The 17575-nt window shown below is 40.1% G+C and overlaps 1 protein-coding gene across 2 annotated transcripts; it reads right to left on the reverse strand.

Annotated features, from left to right (window-relative positions):
- Window positions 1-7714: 7714 nt before the first annotated feature.
- hadh (hydroxyacyl-CoA dehydrogenase) lies at window positions 7715-16985 on the reverse strand. Of its 2 annotated transcripts, XM_004549416.5 has the most exons (8): window positions 16760-16980; window positions 15880-16008; window positions 15625-15782; window positions 14020-14146; window positions 13520-13609; window positions 8324-8396; window positions 8108-8224; window positions 7715-8007 (listed from the first exon to the last, which is right to left on the reverse strand). In XM_004549416.5, the coding sequence occupies exons 1-8, from the start codon at window positions 16874-16876 to the stop codon at window positions 7889-7891; spliced, it is 930 nt and encodes a 309-aa protein (XP_004549473.3). In that variant the 5' UTR covers window positions 16877-16980; the 3' UTR covers window positions 7715-7888. The 2 variants fall into 2 exon arrangements, with proteins under 2 accessions (XP_004549473.3, XP_023010888.3); XM_023155120.3 differs by having other exon boundaries at window positions 8108-8396; window positions 16760-16985.
- Window positions 16986-17575: the final 590 nt, after the last annotated feature.

Here is a 17575-nt window from a genome sequence, read left to right on the forward strand (position 1 = left end):
GTGGATTTAATCTAAACTAACAATATTTGCTCCTTCACTTTCTCCTTCACCTAAAGCCTGTACTATGAATGAGAATTAAGTGCTTAGCAAGGTAACTTCAGGATTAACTGGGTTTTCAGGGTTGTGAAGGTGGTTAGTGGGATAAATTTCCATGGTAACTTATGCCGCAAACCTAGCCTTAAGTTTAAGAGATCAGCACTACAAACCCACAAATCATTTCGCCATCCTGGAATATCTGTCAGATCCCCTGCACTGGCAGAAAGCTGCTTTTTAGAGCAACTCCCCAGCATCTTTCCCAAGGATTCTGCAACAAACTAAGGAGGTGGCGATCGAATCACCGACCTTCTGAATCATAAACAACCTTTAAATCCTGAACCACATAAACAACAAGATTTTCGAGAGCCGTAGCTGTGAGCTGGGTAACCAGCGAGGAGAATGGTATCAAATGGTTAATGGGTTTAAATTTAAAAAAGAAAGATACAAGAATTAATTGTGCTACTGTGAAGCAAGTGAGTTCCCTGTGATGTTATCTGCAGCACTAATATTCTTGCCTGGATTCTTTCCAATATCACACAGACTTTCCAATATAGCGCTAGTTGTGAATGAAGTGTCTTGAATGAAGTGGAGAAAACCAAAACAGAAAACCAAAACCCTCAACCCCAATTACAAAATATCTGCATTTTCCAGGTGTTTTGAGGTCATGGAGAAGATCTTCAATGATCTGACCCTATCACACCTTAAAGACCTCACAGTATCAAATTATCCAGATAGAGTGCTTCACTCTCAGACTGCAGGCTTACATTGTGGTTCCTGGAGTTTCCAAAAACAGAATGAGAGCCTTCATTACCATTACTACACATCTCTAACTTTTGTCTTTTCTCTCTTAAGCTCTTCTTCATTTCCCCCTCATGCACTAAATTATACTAGATATGGATTTCTTCCTTTGACGTGACCTAGTGCTAGCTCGTAGGGGATTTTCTAAGTCTTAGGGCTCTTTTTCTAATATTCTAGAGTCCGTACCCTACAGTGTAAAGAGCCATGAGGCAACTTTTTTTGAGTGTCCTTTTATGTCATCAACATAAAGGCCATGCAAGTTGATGATTGCGGTCTGTAAAACTTTTAAGACAGTGGGGAAAAAACAAAAGAATCACAGAAGTGCACTTGCAAGTAGCCAGAACTAAAATAGTAACGGTCCAAAGTTACACTTTATGATCATGTCTTTTAACTATTGGAGATTATGTATCGGAATTTCAGGAGTGGGACCACGCCTCCAAGCACGCTCCTTCCGGTTGTAATCTATATAGGTTCCCTCAGTTCTGCAAGCTGTTCATTCTCATTTACGTGCCCCACCCTCCATCCCTCCTTGTTCTCAATTCTTTAACTTAGGGATGCAACGATACCAATTTTTTCAAACCGATATGATACCGATACTTGGATCTGAGTACTTGCCGATAGAGAGTACAAAAACCGATATTTCTACCACACACACACACACACACACACACACACACACACACACACACACAAATGCAATGAATTGGAAGACAGGTTTTATTTCATTATCTGCCGATAAAAAATAAAATCTTAATAAAAATGACCACACTGCTTGTCTTTACCTCTTCAGAAAGTTTTGGCACCATTATCTCCCTGATTTTCCACGACTGGCATTGGCTGGTCATCCAGAGCGATAAAATGAGTCAGAGCCTCTGTTATTTTAACTGCCCGTGGATTTTCTCTTGACATTTTTCATCGCTTTTCCAAAACCTGAGTTAAAGTTGGCTGTTCCGGTCCACACTGCTGACATTTTGTTTAGCCTTGCTACAGCAGCCTCCAGTTTCTCTTTTTTATCTGGAGCCACCAGTCTCACTCGCCTAACCCTGTGCCTGTTTAGCGTGGGATGTTCCCCTAGTGGCCAATCTAAAAAACTGCAACAGAAATGACAAGCCACCCTCTAATTAATGAAATAAGTTAGTATCGGTTCATGGTATCGGTTAACTTTTACGAGTATGAGTACACACACATTTTACAGTATCGGCCCCGATACCCGATACCAGTATCGGTGCATCCCTACTTTAACTTCTTCACTCCTATTTAGTACAGGGGGATCTGCCAGCCCCCTTCGAGGCCTTCCCCAAACTGCAGCTCAATTCTTGTCCAAGCATTTACCTTTACCTACTGAAACCCTGTCAAACTTAAAATGAGGATGTAAGCCCAGCTAGTAAATTGTAGGTAACACTTCGTCTAACACACAGACACAGAGTCATCGGTCTGTGTTGCACTTTTTTTCCAACGGATGGCATGCAACACATTCCTGCCTCCTAGAACTGAAAGAGTATACCTAAAAAATGAGATTCTTGGGTTATTGTGTTTTTTTTCCATCCATCCATCCATCCAGGCAAAAAAGTATTTAGTCAGCCACCGATTGTGCAAGTTCCCCCACTTAAAATGATGACAGAGGTCAGTAATTTGCACCAGAGGTACACTTCAACTGTGAGAGACAGAATGTGAAAAAAAAAAAAGAAAATCCATGAATCCACATGGTAGGATTTGTAAAGAATTTATTCGTAAATCAGGGTGGAAAATAAGTATTTGGTCAATAACAAAAATACAACTCAATACTTTGTAACATAACCTTTGTTGGCAATAACAGAGGTCAAACGTTTACTATAGGTCTTTACCAGGTTTGCACACACAGTAGCTGGTATTTTGGCCCATTCCTCCATGCAGATCTTCTCGAGAGCAGTGATGTTTTGAATGTGTGTGTGAATGGGTGGATGACTGAATGTAGTGTAAAGCGCTTTGGGGTCCTATGGACTAGAAAAGCGCTATACAAATGCAGGCCATTTACCATGTTTTGGGGCTGTCGCCGAGCAACACGGACTTTCAACTCCCGCCACAGATTTTCTATGGGGTTGAGGTCTGGAGACTGGCTAGGCCACTCCAGGACTTTCAAATGCTTCTTACGGAGCCACTCCTTTGTTGCCCGGGCGGTGTGTTTTGGATCAGTCATGTTGGAAGACCCAGCCTCGTTTCATCTTCAAAGTTCTCACTGATGGAAGGAGGTTTTGGCTCAAAATCTCACGATACATGGCCCCATTCATTCTGTCCTTAACACGGATCAGTCGTCCTGTCCCCTTGGCAGAAAAACAGCCCCATAGCATGATGTTTCCACCCCCATGCTTCACAGTAGGTATGGTGTTCTTGGGATGCAACTCAGTATTCTTCTTCCTCCAAACAGGACGAGTTGAGTTTATACCAAAAAGTTCTACTTTGGTTTCATCTGACCACATGACATTCTCCCAATCCTCTGCTGTATCATCCATGTGCTCTCTGGCAAACTTCAGACGGGCCTGGACATGCACTGGCTTCAGCAGCGGAACACGTCTGGCACTGCGGGATTTGATTCCCTGCCGTTGTAGTGTGTTACTGATGGTGACCTTTGTTACTTTGGTCCCAGCTCTCTGCAGGTCATTCACCAGGTCCCCCCGTGTGGTTCTGGGATCTTTGCTCACCGTTCTCATGATCATTTTGACCCCACGGGATGAGATCTTGCGTGGAGCCCCAGATCGAGGGAGATTATCAGTGGTCTTGTATGTCTTCCATTTTCTGATGATTGCTCCCACAGTTGATTTTTTCACACCAAGCTGCTTGCCTATTGTAGATTCACTCTTCCCAGTCTGGTGCAGGTCTACAATACTTTTCCTGGTGTCCTTCGAAAGCTCTTTGGTCTTGGCCATGGCGGAGTTTGGAGTCTGACTGTTTGAGGCTGTGGACAGGTGTCTTTTATACAGATGATGAGTTCAAACAGGTGCCATTCATACAGGTAATGAGTGGGGGACAGAAAAGCTTCTTACAGAAGACGTTACAGGTCTGTGAGAGCCAGAGATTTTCCTTGTTTGAGGTGACCAAATACTTATTTTCCACCCTGATTTACGAATAAATTCTTTACAAATCCTACCATGTGAATTCATGGATTTTTTTTTTTCACATTCTGTCTCTCACAGTTGAAGTGTACCTCTGGTGCAAATTACTGACCTCTGTCATCATTTTAAGTGGGGGAACTTGCACAATCGGTGGCTGACTAAATACTTTTTTGCCCCACTGTAGGTAGGTAGGTAGGTAGGTAGGTAGGTAGGTAGGTAGGTAGGTAGGTAGGTAGGTAGGTAGATAGATAGATAGATAGATAGATAGATAGATAGATAGATAGATAGATAGATAGATAGATAGATAGATAGATAGATAGATAGATAGATAGATAGATAGATAGATAGATAGATAGATAGATAGATAATTACAAAAACAGGCCCATCTGCAGCTTTGCAACAGTCCATATATCTTATGTGTTCAATAGAGCCGAAGCTTACAACAGCAAAAAGAACCGAGACAGAGTTTATGATGAAAGATCTAAAGCTTGATCTTTAGGTTTTCAGCAACGGCCTCGACCACAAGATCCAAGCCCTGAACCACAGATGCAGCGTCTGTGGAGCTCGACACCTTCTGCAACGACATTTCTTGATGAACTCTTCACCTGCCCGAAACAAACCAAACCCAACGTTATCCAGATATTGCACACATTTCACAGGATTAATGATCTGGTTGTTCATGTTTGCTTGTTTGTTTCTTTGTTAATTTATTTCAAACATGTAAACAATATACAGGTACATTTGGTAAAGAAAATAAGAGATAAAAAAAAAAGAAATACTATACAAAATCAATACATTTCAATATTTCTACCGTTCTGGTTCATTTACATGTTGAAAGGGAGTGGGAAGAAGTACACACTTATTTAATCCCACCCCTTTGCCATAAGTTATCAGTTAATATTTAGTCAGCTTCCTTACTGATATAATCTGTAATAAAAATAGTGAACAGATATCTGAATACAATATATACTATATACTATAATATCACATCATGAAATTTTTTAAATAGAGACATTCACTCAATTTCAATATTCCCTTTCTTTATAGTTCGAGAAGATCATATTTTTATAACTCTTTTTGAGCTGTTTCATGTTTGGACATTGCTTTAGTTCCATATTCAGACTGTTCCACAGTTTCACTCCATGAACAGAAGCACAAAAGCTTTTTCTTGTAGCACGTACCTTCCCTGTTTTGAAGTCACAAAAACCCCTTAAATTATAACTTACTTCTTTCAAAGAAAACATACTCTGAATTTTTTTCTTTGCTTTGAATAGAATTTGTGGGGTTTGGAATTTCACTAGATCAGCAATTTTCAATATTTCAGACTGCAAAAATAGTGAGTTTGTATGTTCCCTATAACCTGCATTGTGGATGATTTGAACTGCTTTTTTTTTTTTTGAAGAGTAAAAAGTGAATGTAATGTTGTTTTATAGTTGTTGCCCCAGACCTCTGCACAGTAGCTTAAGTCTGGTGAAACCAGTGAACAGTAGCCTGTTAACTGCACCTCTGCCTTATCTTAAACTTCTTCTCGCCACTCTTGAGGCTGCCTTCAGTTGTTTTAATGGACTTTTTGAGGATACTGTCACCCGCGTCAACCAGTGTGACAGAGTAGCCCGTTGATGTGGCAACCTTTAAAGAAAACGGTTCAAGATCATTTCAAAGCCATCGCTGCTTGTTATTTTTGGAAGGAGACGTGATCAACATAAATATTAATATAACATTAACCATAAAACTTTGAAGAAAAGTGACCTTGATGATAAGTTCATGGCTCCTTTACATTAAATCTGTCTTAGTTGTTTTTACATAACCTTGTTGACAGATGGCACTGTGCAGATATACAAACGCCATGTAAGCAGATTGCTGTGCATTTTGAGCAAACAGCATGCGGAGAACTCAACTGAAGCACCGTGTGGAGTGTTTACTTTAGGCAAAGCATAAGAACACAAGAGTAAGCACTGAAAAATGATGTAGATTAAATTCTGTAGAATGCAGAGGACACACAGAAGAGGAAAAATAGCTTCCCTTTTCTTAAAAAAGAAAGCAACAGGAACTGCAAAGACATGATAAGTTGTACACTGCCAGTTCATTCTTGTGTACATATTTTCCAGTGCTGCTTACTGGGTAAACAACAATAGAAAGAGCCTACCTGGAAACAAAAAACCCTGCAAGTGAACCATTATCTTGGACGAAGAAATGTGGTCTGAAAAACAAATCCTGATCATGATTGGGGATCAATGAAGCATTTGGTGAAATCAAATAATGAAATAAATCTATAGTACAACTCAAAGCTGTTTAGTGGTGAAAACACAACAGGAAGAAAACGCAAGTGATTGGGACTAGCTGTAAGAAAAAAGTTACTACTGAAGTGCTGTGTTCACAACTTTCTTCTTTTCTTGACACCTTTCTCACCACTTATCAGTGACTCACACTCCCAGAATATTTTTTGTTGTAGGAATAGCCTATACACTATACAGTAGTGTACAAAAGTCTTGAGCAACACAGGATCTTTTTTTATGTTTTACCCAATGCTGACTTACTGCTTGGTATGATCACATCTATTCTTCGAGCAGTATTCAGGAATAGTTCTCCAGCCTGAAGCTGTCTTTCAGGCCCGTTTTATGAAATTATTCAAAAATAATTTAGTTCTTTCACACAAAATGTCCTCTCTGTAAATAGTATATTTTATTCATCCAACTTCCAAATCAAAAGTAGAATTAAAAAGTCCTATGTCTTTCTTTCATCAGTGTGCATACTGTAATTCTTGTGTGCGCAGAGCAAAGTTGCACATTATGAGCATTTATTTCTAATGAGAGTTGGCCGCTGTCATAACAGCAAATGTCTGAAAGCATCTCAGATACCTGTTTCTGTTCCCAAAGTTGCTGTGAAAAACGTAAATCAGTCCATAAAAGAGAATTGAGGATCCAAAAGTATGAATTCATATGAATTCTGCACCAGTCAGGGCAGACAGAGTCAGACTCTGCTCAAAGGTTGAGTGGCTTTATGTCCGTTACTAAAACAAACCCCAAAACCTAAAAAAAAATACATTAAAGCAGTGTTACTGTAATTATTATAATAATCATTCTATAATTTATTTCATTGTTCTGTGCACACAGCAATCACTAGTAATAGTGTCAAAGACCGTGTGAAAACAACACTTTTATGCTATCAACTTTTAAAATGATATTATGAACTTTTTAGCAAACAAAGCTTTATTTAAACCTTTTGTCTTTTGGATACATCATGAAAGTTCTGACGGAGAAACCTGAGTCAGCTGGGATCGGTAACAGCATCAGGAACACCACCACACTGAGCACTGGAGCCCCTCAGGGCTGTGTGCTCAGCCCACTGCTGTTCACTTTGATGACTCACGACTGTGTTGCACGGTTTTCTTTTTTTTCTTTTTTTTTGCAGTTTGCAATTTTTGCACACTTGCACTTTATGTAGTCCTGTGCTGATTGTCTGTTATATGTAACACCGTGGTCTTGGAGGAACGCTGTCTCGCTTCACTGTCATTTCAGCCACTCCACGTGGCTGAAATGACAATAAAGCCACTTGAGTTGACTTGAAAGTCCAGTATGAAAGTATCCATCATAGCAACTTCAAAAGTTTAGTTTGAGGGCTGCCTTCTATGGCACAACCACTTACATTTTAGTCTTTGTCTTAACAATATCATCATTCTTCTATTACCATTAAAATGTTTTCCTTTTTTAACTGATGCTCATAAATATGATACCTGCACATCCAATAAGTCATCGATATCTCTCACTCTAAAAATAACAACAGACAGCAAGTATTTAAAAATCTCTTTATTCAGCTTTAAAATTCGCTGGACACTGAAAGGAAACTGACAGGCTGACTTAGCAAACAGTTGCTCTTTAATGCACACGGCAAAGGCACTTATCTATTCCAGTGTCTGATCAGTTGTTGAGCTAGTTTCAGTGATCAATGCACACATTCACAGCAGATCACTTGTGCTTGTAGAATCCCTCTCCTGTCTTTATGCCAAGTTTGCCCTCTGCAACCAGCTTGTTCAGCAGGTCACTCGAATCAAAGAGAGGGTTCTTAGGATCCTTTGTCTTGAAGGCTAAAGACATACAGACAGACGGTCCCATCTCATCACAGGCTGTCACATGTTTAAATCAAAATCACATAAACAACTACAGTGTCTATGGATTTTTACTCACCTTCAATAACAGCCTTTACTATGTCTAGTCCTACATAATCAGCAAGTTCAAATGGCCCCATGGGATAACCAGCGCCGAGTTTCATACCAATGTCAATGTCTTCTTTGGATGCATCGCCTGAGAGGTTAGAAAAACAGAATATCAACAAAGTTAGAGGAATCGGTGAAAAGCTTGAAGGATGCTTGAAGGAGCTGTAGAAACAGCAGGTACACACACCTCTCTCATACAACCGGATGGCCTCCATCATGCATGGAACAAGTAGACGGTTCACAATGAATCCAGAGGTATCCTGAATGAAGAGAGGTTCAACATGATTAAGGTTTTAGTTCCACACTAAAGACAGAAAGCAGAGTTGTTCACATGTGTACTCTGTTAAATCATTGCCAAAACAATGTAGTTTTCTCTGGTCCCCTCCTCAATCAGACCAGCAGTGACATGTTTAGTCGCATGTTCTCCTTAAATTGCTGGCTGTCTGAGTGGTGTCCAAGAAACGATGTGGGCTTCATAGATAATTGGCAAACCTTCTGGAGGAAACCTGGTCTTGTTAGGAGAGACGGCATCCATCCCACTTTGGATGGAGCAGCTCTCATTTCTAGAAATATGGACAAATTTATTAAACCCCCCAAAATATGACTATCCAGAGTTGGGACCAGGAAGCAGAGTTGCAGTCTTACACGCCTCTCTGCAGCTTCTCTCCTCCTGCTACCCCCCCCCAAAACCCATCTCCATTGAGACTGTGTCAGCTCCCAAAAAGACAAAAAACAAACTAAAAACCAGCAACAAACAACTTAAACATAAAAAAATTACAAAGAAAGAACAATACAGTATCCACATCTGAACCAAAGAGTAAAACATTGAGGATTATTAAATATTAGGTCTCTCTCCTCCAAGTCTCTGTTAGTACATGACTTAATAATTGATCAACAAATCAATTTACTCTGCCTTACAGAAACCTGGTTGCAGCAGGATGATTCTGTTAGTTTAAATGAATCAACACCCCCGGGCCCCGAGTCATTCTAACTACCAGAAACCTTGAAGCACAGGCCGAGGGGGCGGTGTGGCAGCAATTTTTCACACCAGCCTATTAATTAACGAAAGACCAAGACAGACTTTTAATTCATTTGAAAGCCTGATGCTTAACATTGTCCACCCCAGCTGTGAAACTCAGAAACCAGTCTTACTTGTTATCATCTATCGTCCACCTGGGCCTTACACAGAGTTTCTCTCTGATTTCTCAGACTTTATATCTAATTTAGTTCTGAGCTCAGATAAAATAATTATTGTGGGTGATTTTAACATCCATGTAGATGCTAAAAATGACAGCCTCAACATGGCATTTAATCTGTTATTAGACTCAATTGGCTTCTCTCAAAATGTAAAAGAACCCACCCACCACTTTAATCACACTCTAGATCTTGTTTTAACATATGGCATAGAAACTGAACATTTAGCAGTGTTTCCTGAAAACCCTCTCCTGTCTGATCATTTCCTGATAACATTTACATTTACAATAATTGATTACATAGCAGGGGAGAGTAGACTTTATCAAAGTAGATGTCTTTCTGAAAGCGCTGTAACTAAGTTTAAGAATATAATCCACCCACTGTTAGCATCTTCAGTACCCATAGAGCAGAGCAGCTATCTGAATACTACCCCATCAACCAAATTATTATCTTGTTAATAATAATTTTACCTCCTCACTACGTACGACTCTGGATACTGTAGCTCCTGTGAAAACTAAGGCCTCAAATCAGAAGTACCTGACTCCGTGGTATAATTCTCAAACACGTACCCTAAAGCAGATGACTCGTAATCTGGAGAGGAAATGGCGTGTTACAAATTTAGAGGATCATCATTTAGCCTGGAGAAATAGTTTGCTGCTTTACAAGAAAGCCCTCCGCAAAGCCAGAACATCTTACTATTCATCACTGATTGAAGAAAATAAGAACAACCCCAGGTTTCTCTTCAGCACTGTAGCCAGGGTGACAAAAAGTCAGAGCTCTTTTGAGCCAACAATCCCTTTAACGTTAACTAGTAATGACTTCATGAACTGCTTCACAAATAAAATTTTTATCATTAGAGAAAAAATTAACCATAATCATCCCACAGATGTAATATTATCTACAGCTACTCTTAGTACCATTGATGTTAAGTTAGACTCTTTTTCTCCAATTGATCTTTCTGAGTTAACTTCAATAATTACTTCCTCCAAACCATCAACGTGTCTTTTAGACCCCATTCCTACAAAACTGCTCAAAGAAGTCCTGCCATTAATTAATTCTTCGATCTTAAATATGATCAACCTATCTCTAATAATCGGCTATGTACCACAGGCCTTCAAGCTAGCTGTAGTTAAACCTTTACTCAAAAAGCATCTCTAGACCCAGCAGTCTTAGCTAATTATAGGCCAATCTCCAACCTTCCTTTCATATCAAAAATCCTTGAAAGAGAAGTTGTCAAACAAATCTCTAAAGTTAGAAATATCCTGTCTCAGAGCGACGCTGAAAAACTAGTTTATGCATTTATTACTTCCAGGCTGGACTACTGTAATTCATTATTATCAGGATGTCCTAAAAACTCGCTGAAAAGCCTTCAGCTAATCCAAAATGCTGCAGCAAGAGTGCTGACAGGGACCAGAAAGCGAGAGCATATTTCTCCTGTTTTGGCTTCCCTTCATTGGCTTCCTGTTAAATCCAGAATTGAATTCAAAATCCTGCTCCTCACATACAAGGTCTTAAATAAGCAGGCCCCATCTTATCTTAATGACCTTGTAGTACCATATCACCCTATTAGAGCACTTCGCTCTCGCTCTGCAGGCCTACTTGTTGTTCCTAGAGTATTTAAAAGTAGAATGGGAGGCAGAGCCTTCAGTTTTCAGGCCCCTCTTCTGTGGAACCAGCTTCCAGTTTGGATTCGGGAGACAGACACTATCTCTACTTTCAAGATTAGGCTTAAAACTTTCCTTTTTGCTAAAGCATATAGTTAGGGCTGGACCAGGTGATCCTGAATCCTCTCTTAGTTATTCTGCAATAGACGTAGGCTGCCGGGGATTCCCATGATGCATTGAGTTTTTCCTTTCCAGCCACCTTTCTCACTCACTATGTGTTAATAGACCTCTCTGCATTGAATCATATCTGTTATTAACCTCTGTCTCTCTTCCACAGCATGTCTTTATCCTGTTTTCCTTCTCTCACCTCAACCGGTCGCAGCAGATGGCCGCCCCTCCCTGAGCCTGGTTCTGCTGGAGGTTTCTTCCTGTTAAAAGGGAGTTTTTCCTTCCCACTGTCGCCAAAGTGCTTGCTCATAGGGGGTCATATGATTGTTGGGCTTTTCTCTGTATCTACTGTACAATATAAAGCGCCTTGAGGTGACTTTTGTTGTGATTTGGCCAGTGTTGGGAAGGTTACTTTTAAAATGTATTCCGTTACAGAATACATGCCCCAAAATGTATTCTGTAACGTATTCCGTTACGTTACTCAATGAGAGTAACGTATTCTGAATACTTTGGATTACTTAATATATTATCATGCTTTTTACAACAACGTGAATGTACTATTGCTGTGTGATTTATTACTATTACTGAAGGTCCGCGACTCCGAACTGTAGTAAAGGGACCTCTGACTAATACGGCGGGGTCCCTGTCGGCTCGTAGCCGAAAACTAGCTTTACTTTGTTGTGTGGGTCAACCTTTCTTGCGAGAGACAGAGAGAGGCGTTGAAAGGCTGCTCCAACGGAACTTATTGTTTTCGGAGGAAAACACGAACACAGTGTACAGTCGAGTCTTAATAGCTTACTTACAACTGGGCTCGTCAGGCACTCTTCTTGGCTGCAGTGGTTATTATTATATTTACATGCTTCCAGCTCCCGTTTTTCCTCGACGACAACTCGTACCTTTCCACTCGCCTTTTTCTCCCTCCTCGCGCTCACAGACCCATAACGTGATTGGCAGTCCATTCTCCCTGCAACACGGACTATACTGCCCATGATGCTACATTCTTTAGAGCTATGCTTGTAGCATTCTGCCTGTTAGCTTAGCACAACAACAACAACGAAAAGGCGCTCTCTCACCCAGGAAACACACAGTCGCAGAAAGAGAGAGAGAGCGTCGCCCTGTAACCATGGCAACCGTAACGCTGCCGCCTGGAACAAAAGAACGTAGCTGTCAAACAAAACCCAAACAGTCCTGACCCGCGACAAAATGAAACAGGAAAGTACCGCAGTGTAATCCATTTATTTCAACAAAGTAACTGTATTCTGAATACCACCTTTTTAAACGGTAACTGTAACGGAATACAGTTACTCATATTTTGTATTCTAAATACGTAACGGCGGTACATGTATTCCGTTACTCCCCAACACTGGATTTGGCGCTATATAAATAAAACTGAATTGAATTGAACTAATGTGTGCAGAAAAAGGAAGACTAAAAGTCCCTATTAAGACTTTTGTGACCTGCGGCTCAGGGAGTAGAGCAGGTCATCTACAAATCGGTGGATCAATACCTGGCTCAATGCATCCTTTTATTTTTTTTATTTATGCCCCAAGCGTGAGTGTGTGTGAATGTTGGACAAAGCACTTAGGTATAGATGAAACTATGAATGAACATGCTTGGTGTTTGGTGAATAAGACTTGTAGTAACAAAAAAAAAACCAACTTTGTGTTTTCTTGAGTAGACAAGCACTACAAAAGTCCATTTAAATACACACAAAATAAGTGTGCATGTGAAATTCAGCCTTGGATTCATGAAGCATGCATATTACTACAGTGTGCATGTTAGCAAATAGCTTGACATGATTGAATCCCTTATTGTTATTTACTGAATTTTAACCACATTTTGCTTTACAGTATTTTGGGAAACTATAAATTCTGCACCACTTCCAGCTGCTGCTGTCGGCCTCATCGTAACCACTTGCACTTGTGTGTCTGCTATGCACGCTGGATTTGGTTCAACGAGGGTGGTGAGCGAAGCTTTGCTTCTGGAGTGGCGAAAACACAGTGGCACACACCACAGCTCAGGTTGTGTGGGCCAAATGTTCTCCGTCAGCAGCTGCATGAAGTTACACTAGTGCTGACAGTCTGACTGTCTTTTTTTAAATGGGTGGAGTTGAAGAATTTTATGATCAAACCTCATAGTTCTGTGGGTAATATTGGGTAAGGTTTAGTGCAGTGTAGTGAAAACAGGTTATGTTTCTTGTGTCAACACAGCAGCTCAGAACCGACCTTTGAAGCAGACCTGCAGTATCTGGTACCAAGACTTCAAGATTTAACACAGACGGCCACAGCAATCCAATACACTGAGCATGTGCAAGCCATTTTCTTACCATCTAATACAACACATCCCAGACCTTAACGTGAGCCACTGATACAAAATGAGCAACTTTATTGCTTAAGCTATAGGCAAAAACTCCTCACCTTGCAGGACACTGGTGTTTTTCCAAGCACTTTGCTGAAGTCCAGGAGGGAATCCAAAGTGTCTTGGCTTGTTGCAGGAGTTCCAATCACCTGTGGAAGATGGAGACTTTAGCAGCTTTTGTTGTAATAGTGCAATTCTAATAATACAGGGTTTGCCCAAGATATAGTAATTCTATAACTATAGTAAAGTTAAACAAAGATCACTATACTATCGTAACTATAGGATAGGCTACTTATAGTAATCCTATAAAGACATGTGTGCCTGCATGCCACTACGTGCATTATGATGTACAATACACAAAAAACTCAAGACAGATCCTGTTAGTAACTCTTTTATTGTTCTTGCAAACAGGATTCAGCTATATGAGCCAATTATACATGATATACATGTATAAATGTGTTATATTACTTCCTGGTATTTAAAGATGTTTATTTGTGTTGTATCTTGTTAAATAAAGAAAATGAGCGTGCTAATAATGATTCTTTTCTTAAGACCCTACCTCTACCAGCTTCATCATAGCAACTGGGTTGAAGAAGTGAAGGCCACCGAATCTGTCTTGCCTGTTGGTGGAGCTGGCGATGTCACAGATAGACAGCGAGGATGTGTTACTGGCAAAGATGGTGTGCCTAAAGAAAGAAATCAACACATATCACAGACATCAGTTGATAAAGCAGAAATACGCCTTTTATTGCCTTTAACAAGGCCATGATCAACTTACTTAACTTACTTGATCTGTAACATGGTCACTACAAGAAAGGCAAGCAACGTCTGGGCGTGTTGCGTGTTGGTGTCCATTATGTAAATTACTGCCATCTTGTGGCTACAGCTGGGTACTGTCTCTGGACACTGGCTTGACTACAAGCCATTGGAGTCTACAGTTTGTCATTTTTTGAGCATTTCCAAGTCCTCTTAACAAAAGTAGACCCTGGCAAGCTGGGAGACAAGTATTTTCTGACTGATTACACAGTGTGGATAAACAATCAGCTGTCTGTGAAGTTACTCCTGCTTCTTACACTAATGGAGAATATTTTTCTCTTTTAATTTTTATACTTTGTTTAAAACCTGCTAATAATATTTACAACATTTTATTTATAGTGGGGTGTATCTTTATAAGGTGGTACTGCTGCTTTTCCTAAAGCATACATCTGAATAATTCCCCCCTTACTGGCCATGGTAAGCTAATGGTGAACACTTTAATGATCACTATCCTACAAGTCTTTCTGACTGTGCCAAAAGGTGTTCACATTCAGGCAGAGTGTGCAAGCTGATGCTGAACTCTGAGAGATAAGTCAGCATAGAAAAGACAGGGAGCACACAATCATGAAAAAGTCTGGTCACACAATCTTAAATCAGTCTGGTCCAATTTGTTTTGCTGGATCTGGGTGGGAGGTGTCATCAAGTTTGCTTGCGTAATTGCCTTTGGGAGTTGAAAATAGATCCAAACTGGCTATATATTTAATTTAAAAAATAAATGCCATGAAAGTACATTTGTGCCACCAAAAGTCTTCATACGTGCATACACTACTTGTCATTTCTTTAAGTAGTCTTCAGGAATTGCTCTCCAGGCTTCTTGAAGGAAACTCAAAACTCATCTTTGGAGGTTTGCTGCCTTTTGTTCTGTACTCTGCTGAGATGATCCCACACTGCTACAATAATATGAGGCCGATCCACGACAGTCTTCCACTGTGTATTTTTTTTATCCAGGTATGCTTTTACAGCACGGCAGTGTATTTGGGATCATTGCCATGCAGAAAAATGAAGTTGGTGCCAGTCAGGTACTTTTCTGCATTCATAATTCATTTTGACAATATCTCCAACACCACTGGCTGAAATGCAAATCATGACCTCTCCGATCTTGAGGTCAAAGGCCTTATAGTATGAATCTGAAAACCCTACGTCTCCTTGATCGTGGGTTCACAGGGTTAGTTGAACACCAGACTGAGAGTTCAATAAATGACAGGAAAGTCTGGCTCCTTGGAAGCAACATATAAAGAAATGAGGGGTGGCTCAAGACTTTTGCACATCATTGTATGTTAGGTGATCTAAGCCAAGAGCTAAAAGCTTTACACTTTACACAAATAAACAGAACTGAAGGAGAGCTTACGATGGTGCCAACTTGTCGAGCCTACTGAAAAGATCCTGCTTGATCTTTAGATTTTCAACAATGGCCTCCACCACAAGATCCGAGCCCTGAACGGCAGATTCAGCATCTGTCGAGGTCGACACCTTCTTCACAATTTTCTTGATGAACTCTTCACCTGCCTGAAACAAACCAAACAACATTTTTAAGAAACTGCTCAAATTTCATGGTGTGGCTGATATTGCTGCTCATTTTGTCAGTAAATTTACAGCCTCTCACTTCTGGCTTATCGGAAAACTTCTTCTTCGCCACTCGTTTAAGGCTCCCTTCAATTAATTTGATGGACTTTTTGAGGATGTCGTCAGACGTGTCCACCAGTGTCACAGAGTGGCCCGTTGATGCGGCAACCTTAAAGAAAGAAAATATTTCAAGATTGTTCCAAACGCAGCCACCAGTGGGGGATCGGTTTTGGTTGAATCCGACACATTCAAACTCTTTGTGGGTTAGTTTGACTAGGCTAGGCAGACATACTTGAACACCTGCCAACTACACCCAAATATAAAGTTCACTTAATGGCCACCAGGATCCTTTATATGGTAACTTTACTGACCTTGATGTGTAACATAAAAATGAAAAATCCCGGAAAACTATCACCAAATTACATAAACAGAATCTAAAAGAAAAGTGATCAAACAAAAACGTAACAGGGTCTTTGCATGCTCTCCACCAAGTTGCATCTGTCTAAACAGTTCATGAACAATCTTGCCAAGAGGTGGCTCTGAGCCCAGTACCTTATTTCAAGCTATATAACTCCACGTAAGCAGGATGTTGTGTTTACAGCACAGCTAAGAGTAAACATGAGAGAATGCAAAAAACTCTAATGCACAGAGTCAAAGTCCACTTTGATTTTTATATTTTCAACAAACTGAAATTCAAAGCGGTGTGTTTACTCTGCATGCACTAGTGTCCTGTAAGCGTAAGTGGCGATAAAAGAGGACAATAACAAGTTTTGAAAAACTAGTGCTAGACAACCTGCACAGTGCCACTATGCGAATATGACGTACGTATAACGCAGACAGCCAAATTGGCCTTAACCCATTGAAATTAGCTAGCAGCTTAGCTAAACACGGGCCAGACTGCTCCTTTTTCGCTTACTCACTTGTGCAATCCCAGCACCCATCTGTCCACCTCCGATGATCGTTACATTTTTAATAACAACATTTCGGACAGCTGAAGACGAGAAGCCTCTGACGATCTGAGAAGCTGCGAAAGCCATGTTGACCGGTGTCCGCTCGGGTCCAAAGTGAAGGACACACTAATATCAGTGCACAGGCGCCCCCTAGCTGGACTAGTGAGATCCGTCTGCACCGCCGCCATCTTGCTCCGGGGTCAGACTGTGGATTTCAGAAGTTTGATGTCAAATTTTTGTGTGTTTGCTGGTTGTTGTTTTTTTTTAAATAAAAAAAAGAAATGCGAAACCTAAGCAACAGTTAATACATTTCACAAGTCTATAGAGTATCTAAGCACATTTTAGTCTTCAATTAGATTTATTAGGGTGAGTAACCCTTTACAGTAAGCAACGATCATTTCTGTTAAGTGACACACACACGCACTCACCCAAAACTGCCAGTCCGCCATTCATTTTTATTTATTTTTTTCTATTTGTTATTTTTTTGTTAATTATTTCCCAACTTAATTCGGAAATTGCGAGTTAATGACTCAAAATTTCGAATTAGGTATCCTATTCAACTAGCTAGAGACCCTGTAATTCCAAGGAACTTTGTAAATCGAAAATTTAGTAAAATTTTAAACTTTTGACTTAAATTTCAACTATATTAATTCAAGATTAAAAAAAAAATAGGGATGTTTTCTTGGTGGAAACGTGCCTCAGTTTAAAGCTGCATTATGCCATAAAAATAAATTGTGTATTTTAATTAAAGCTATGTCAGAAAACAAATATTGAAAATTATATTGT

Source organism: Maylandia zebra, linkage group LG6, assembly GCF_041146795.1.
Source record: "Maylandia zebra isolate NMK-2024a linkage group LG6, Mzebra_GT3a, whole genome shotgun sequence".
NCBI lineage: Eukaryota > Metazoa > Chordata > Actinopteri > Cichliformes > Cichlidae > Maylandia > Maylandia zebra.

Bases quoted from the DNA above. Each gene is read 5' to 3' on its own strand.
- hadh (XM_023155120.3), bottom strand. From the start codon at position 16,876: ATGGCTTTCGCAGCTTCTCAGATCGTCAGAGGCTTCTCGTCTTCAGCT. The intron at 14,147-15,624 runs GTAAGCTCTCCT...TTCTTTCTTTAG, and splicing joins CTCGACAAGTTGGCACCATC to GCACACCATCTTTGCCAGTA. The intron at 13,610-14,019 runs GTAGGGTCTTAA...CATCTTCCACAG, and splicing joins CTATGATGAAGCTGGTAGAG to GTGATTGGAACTCCTGCAAC.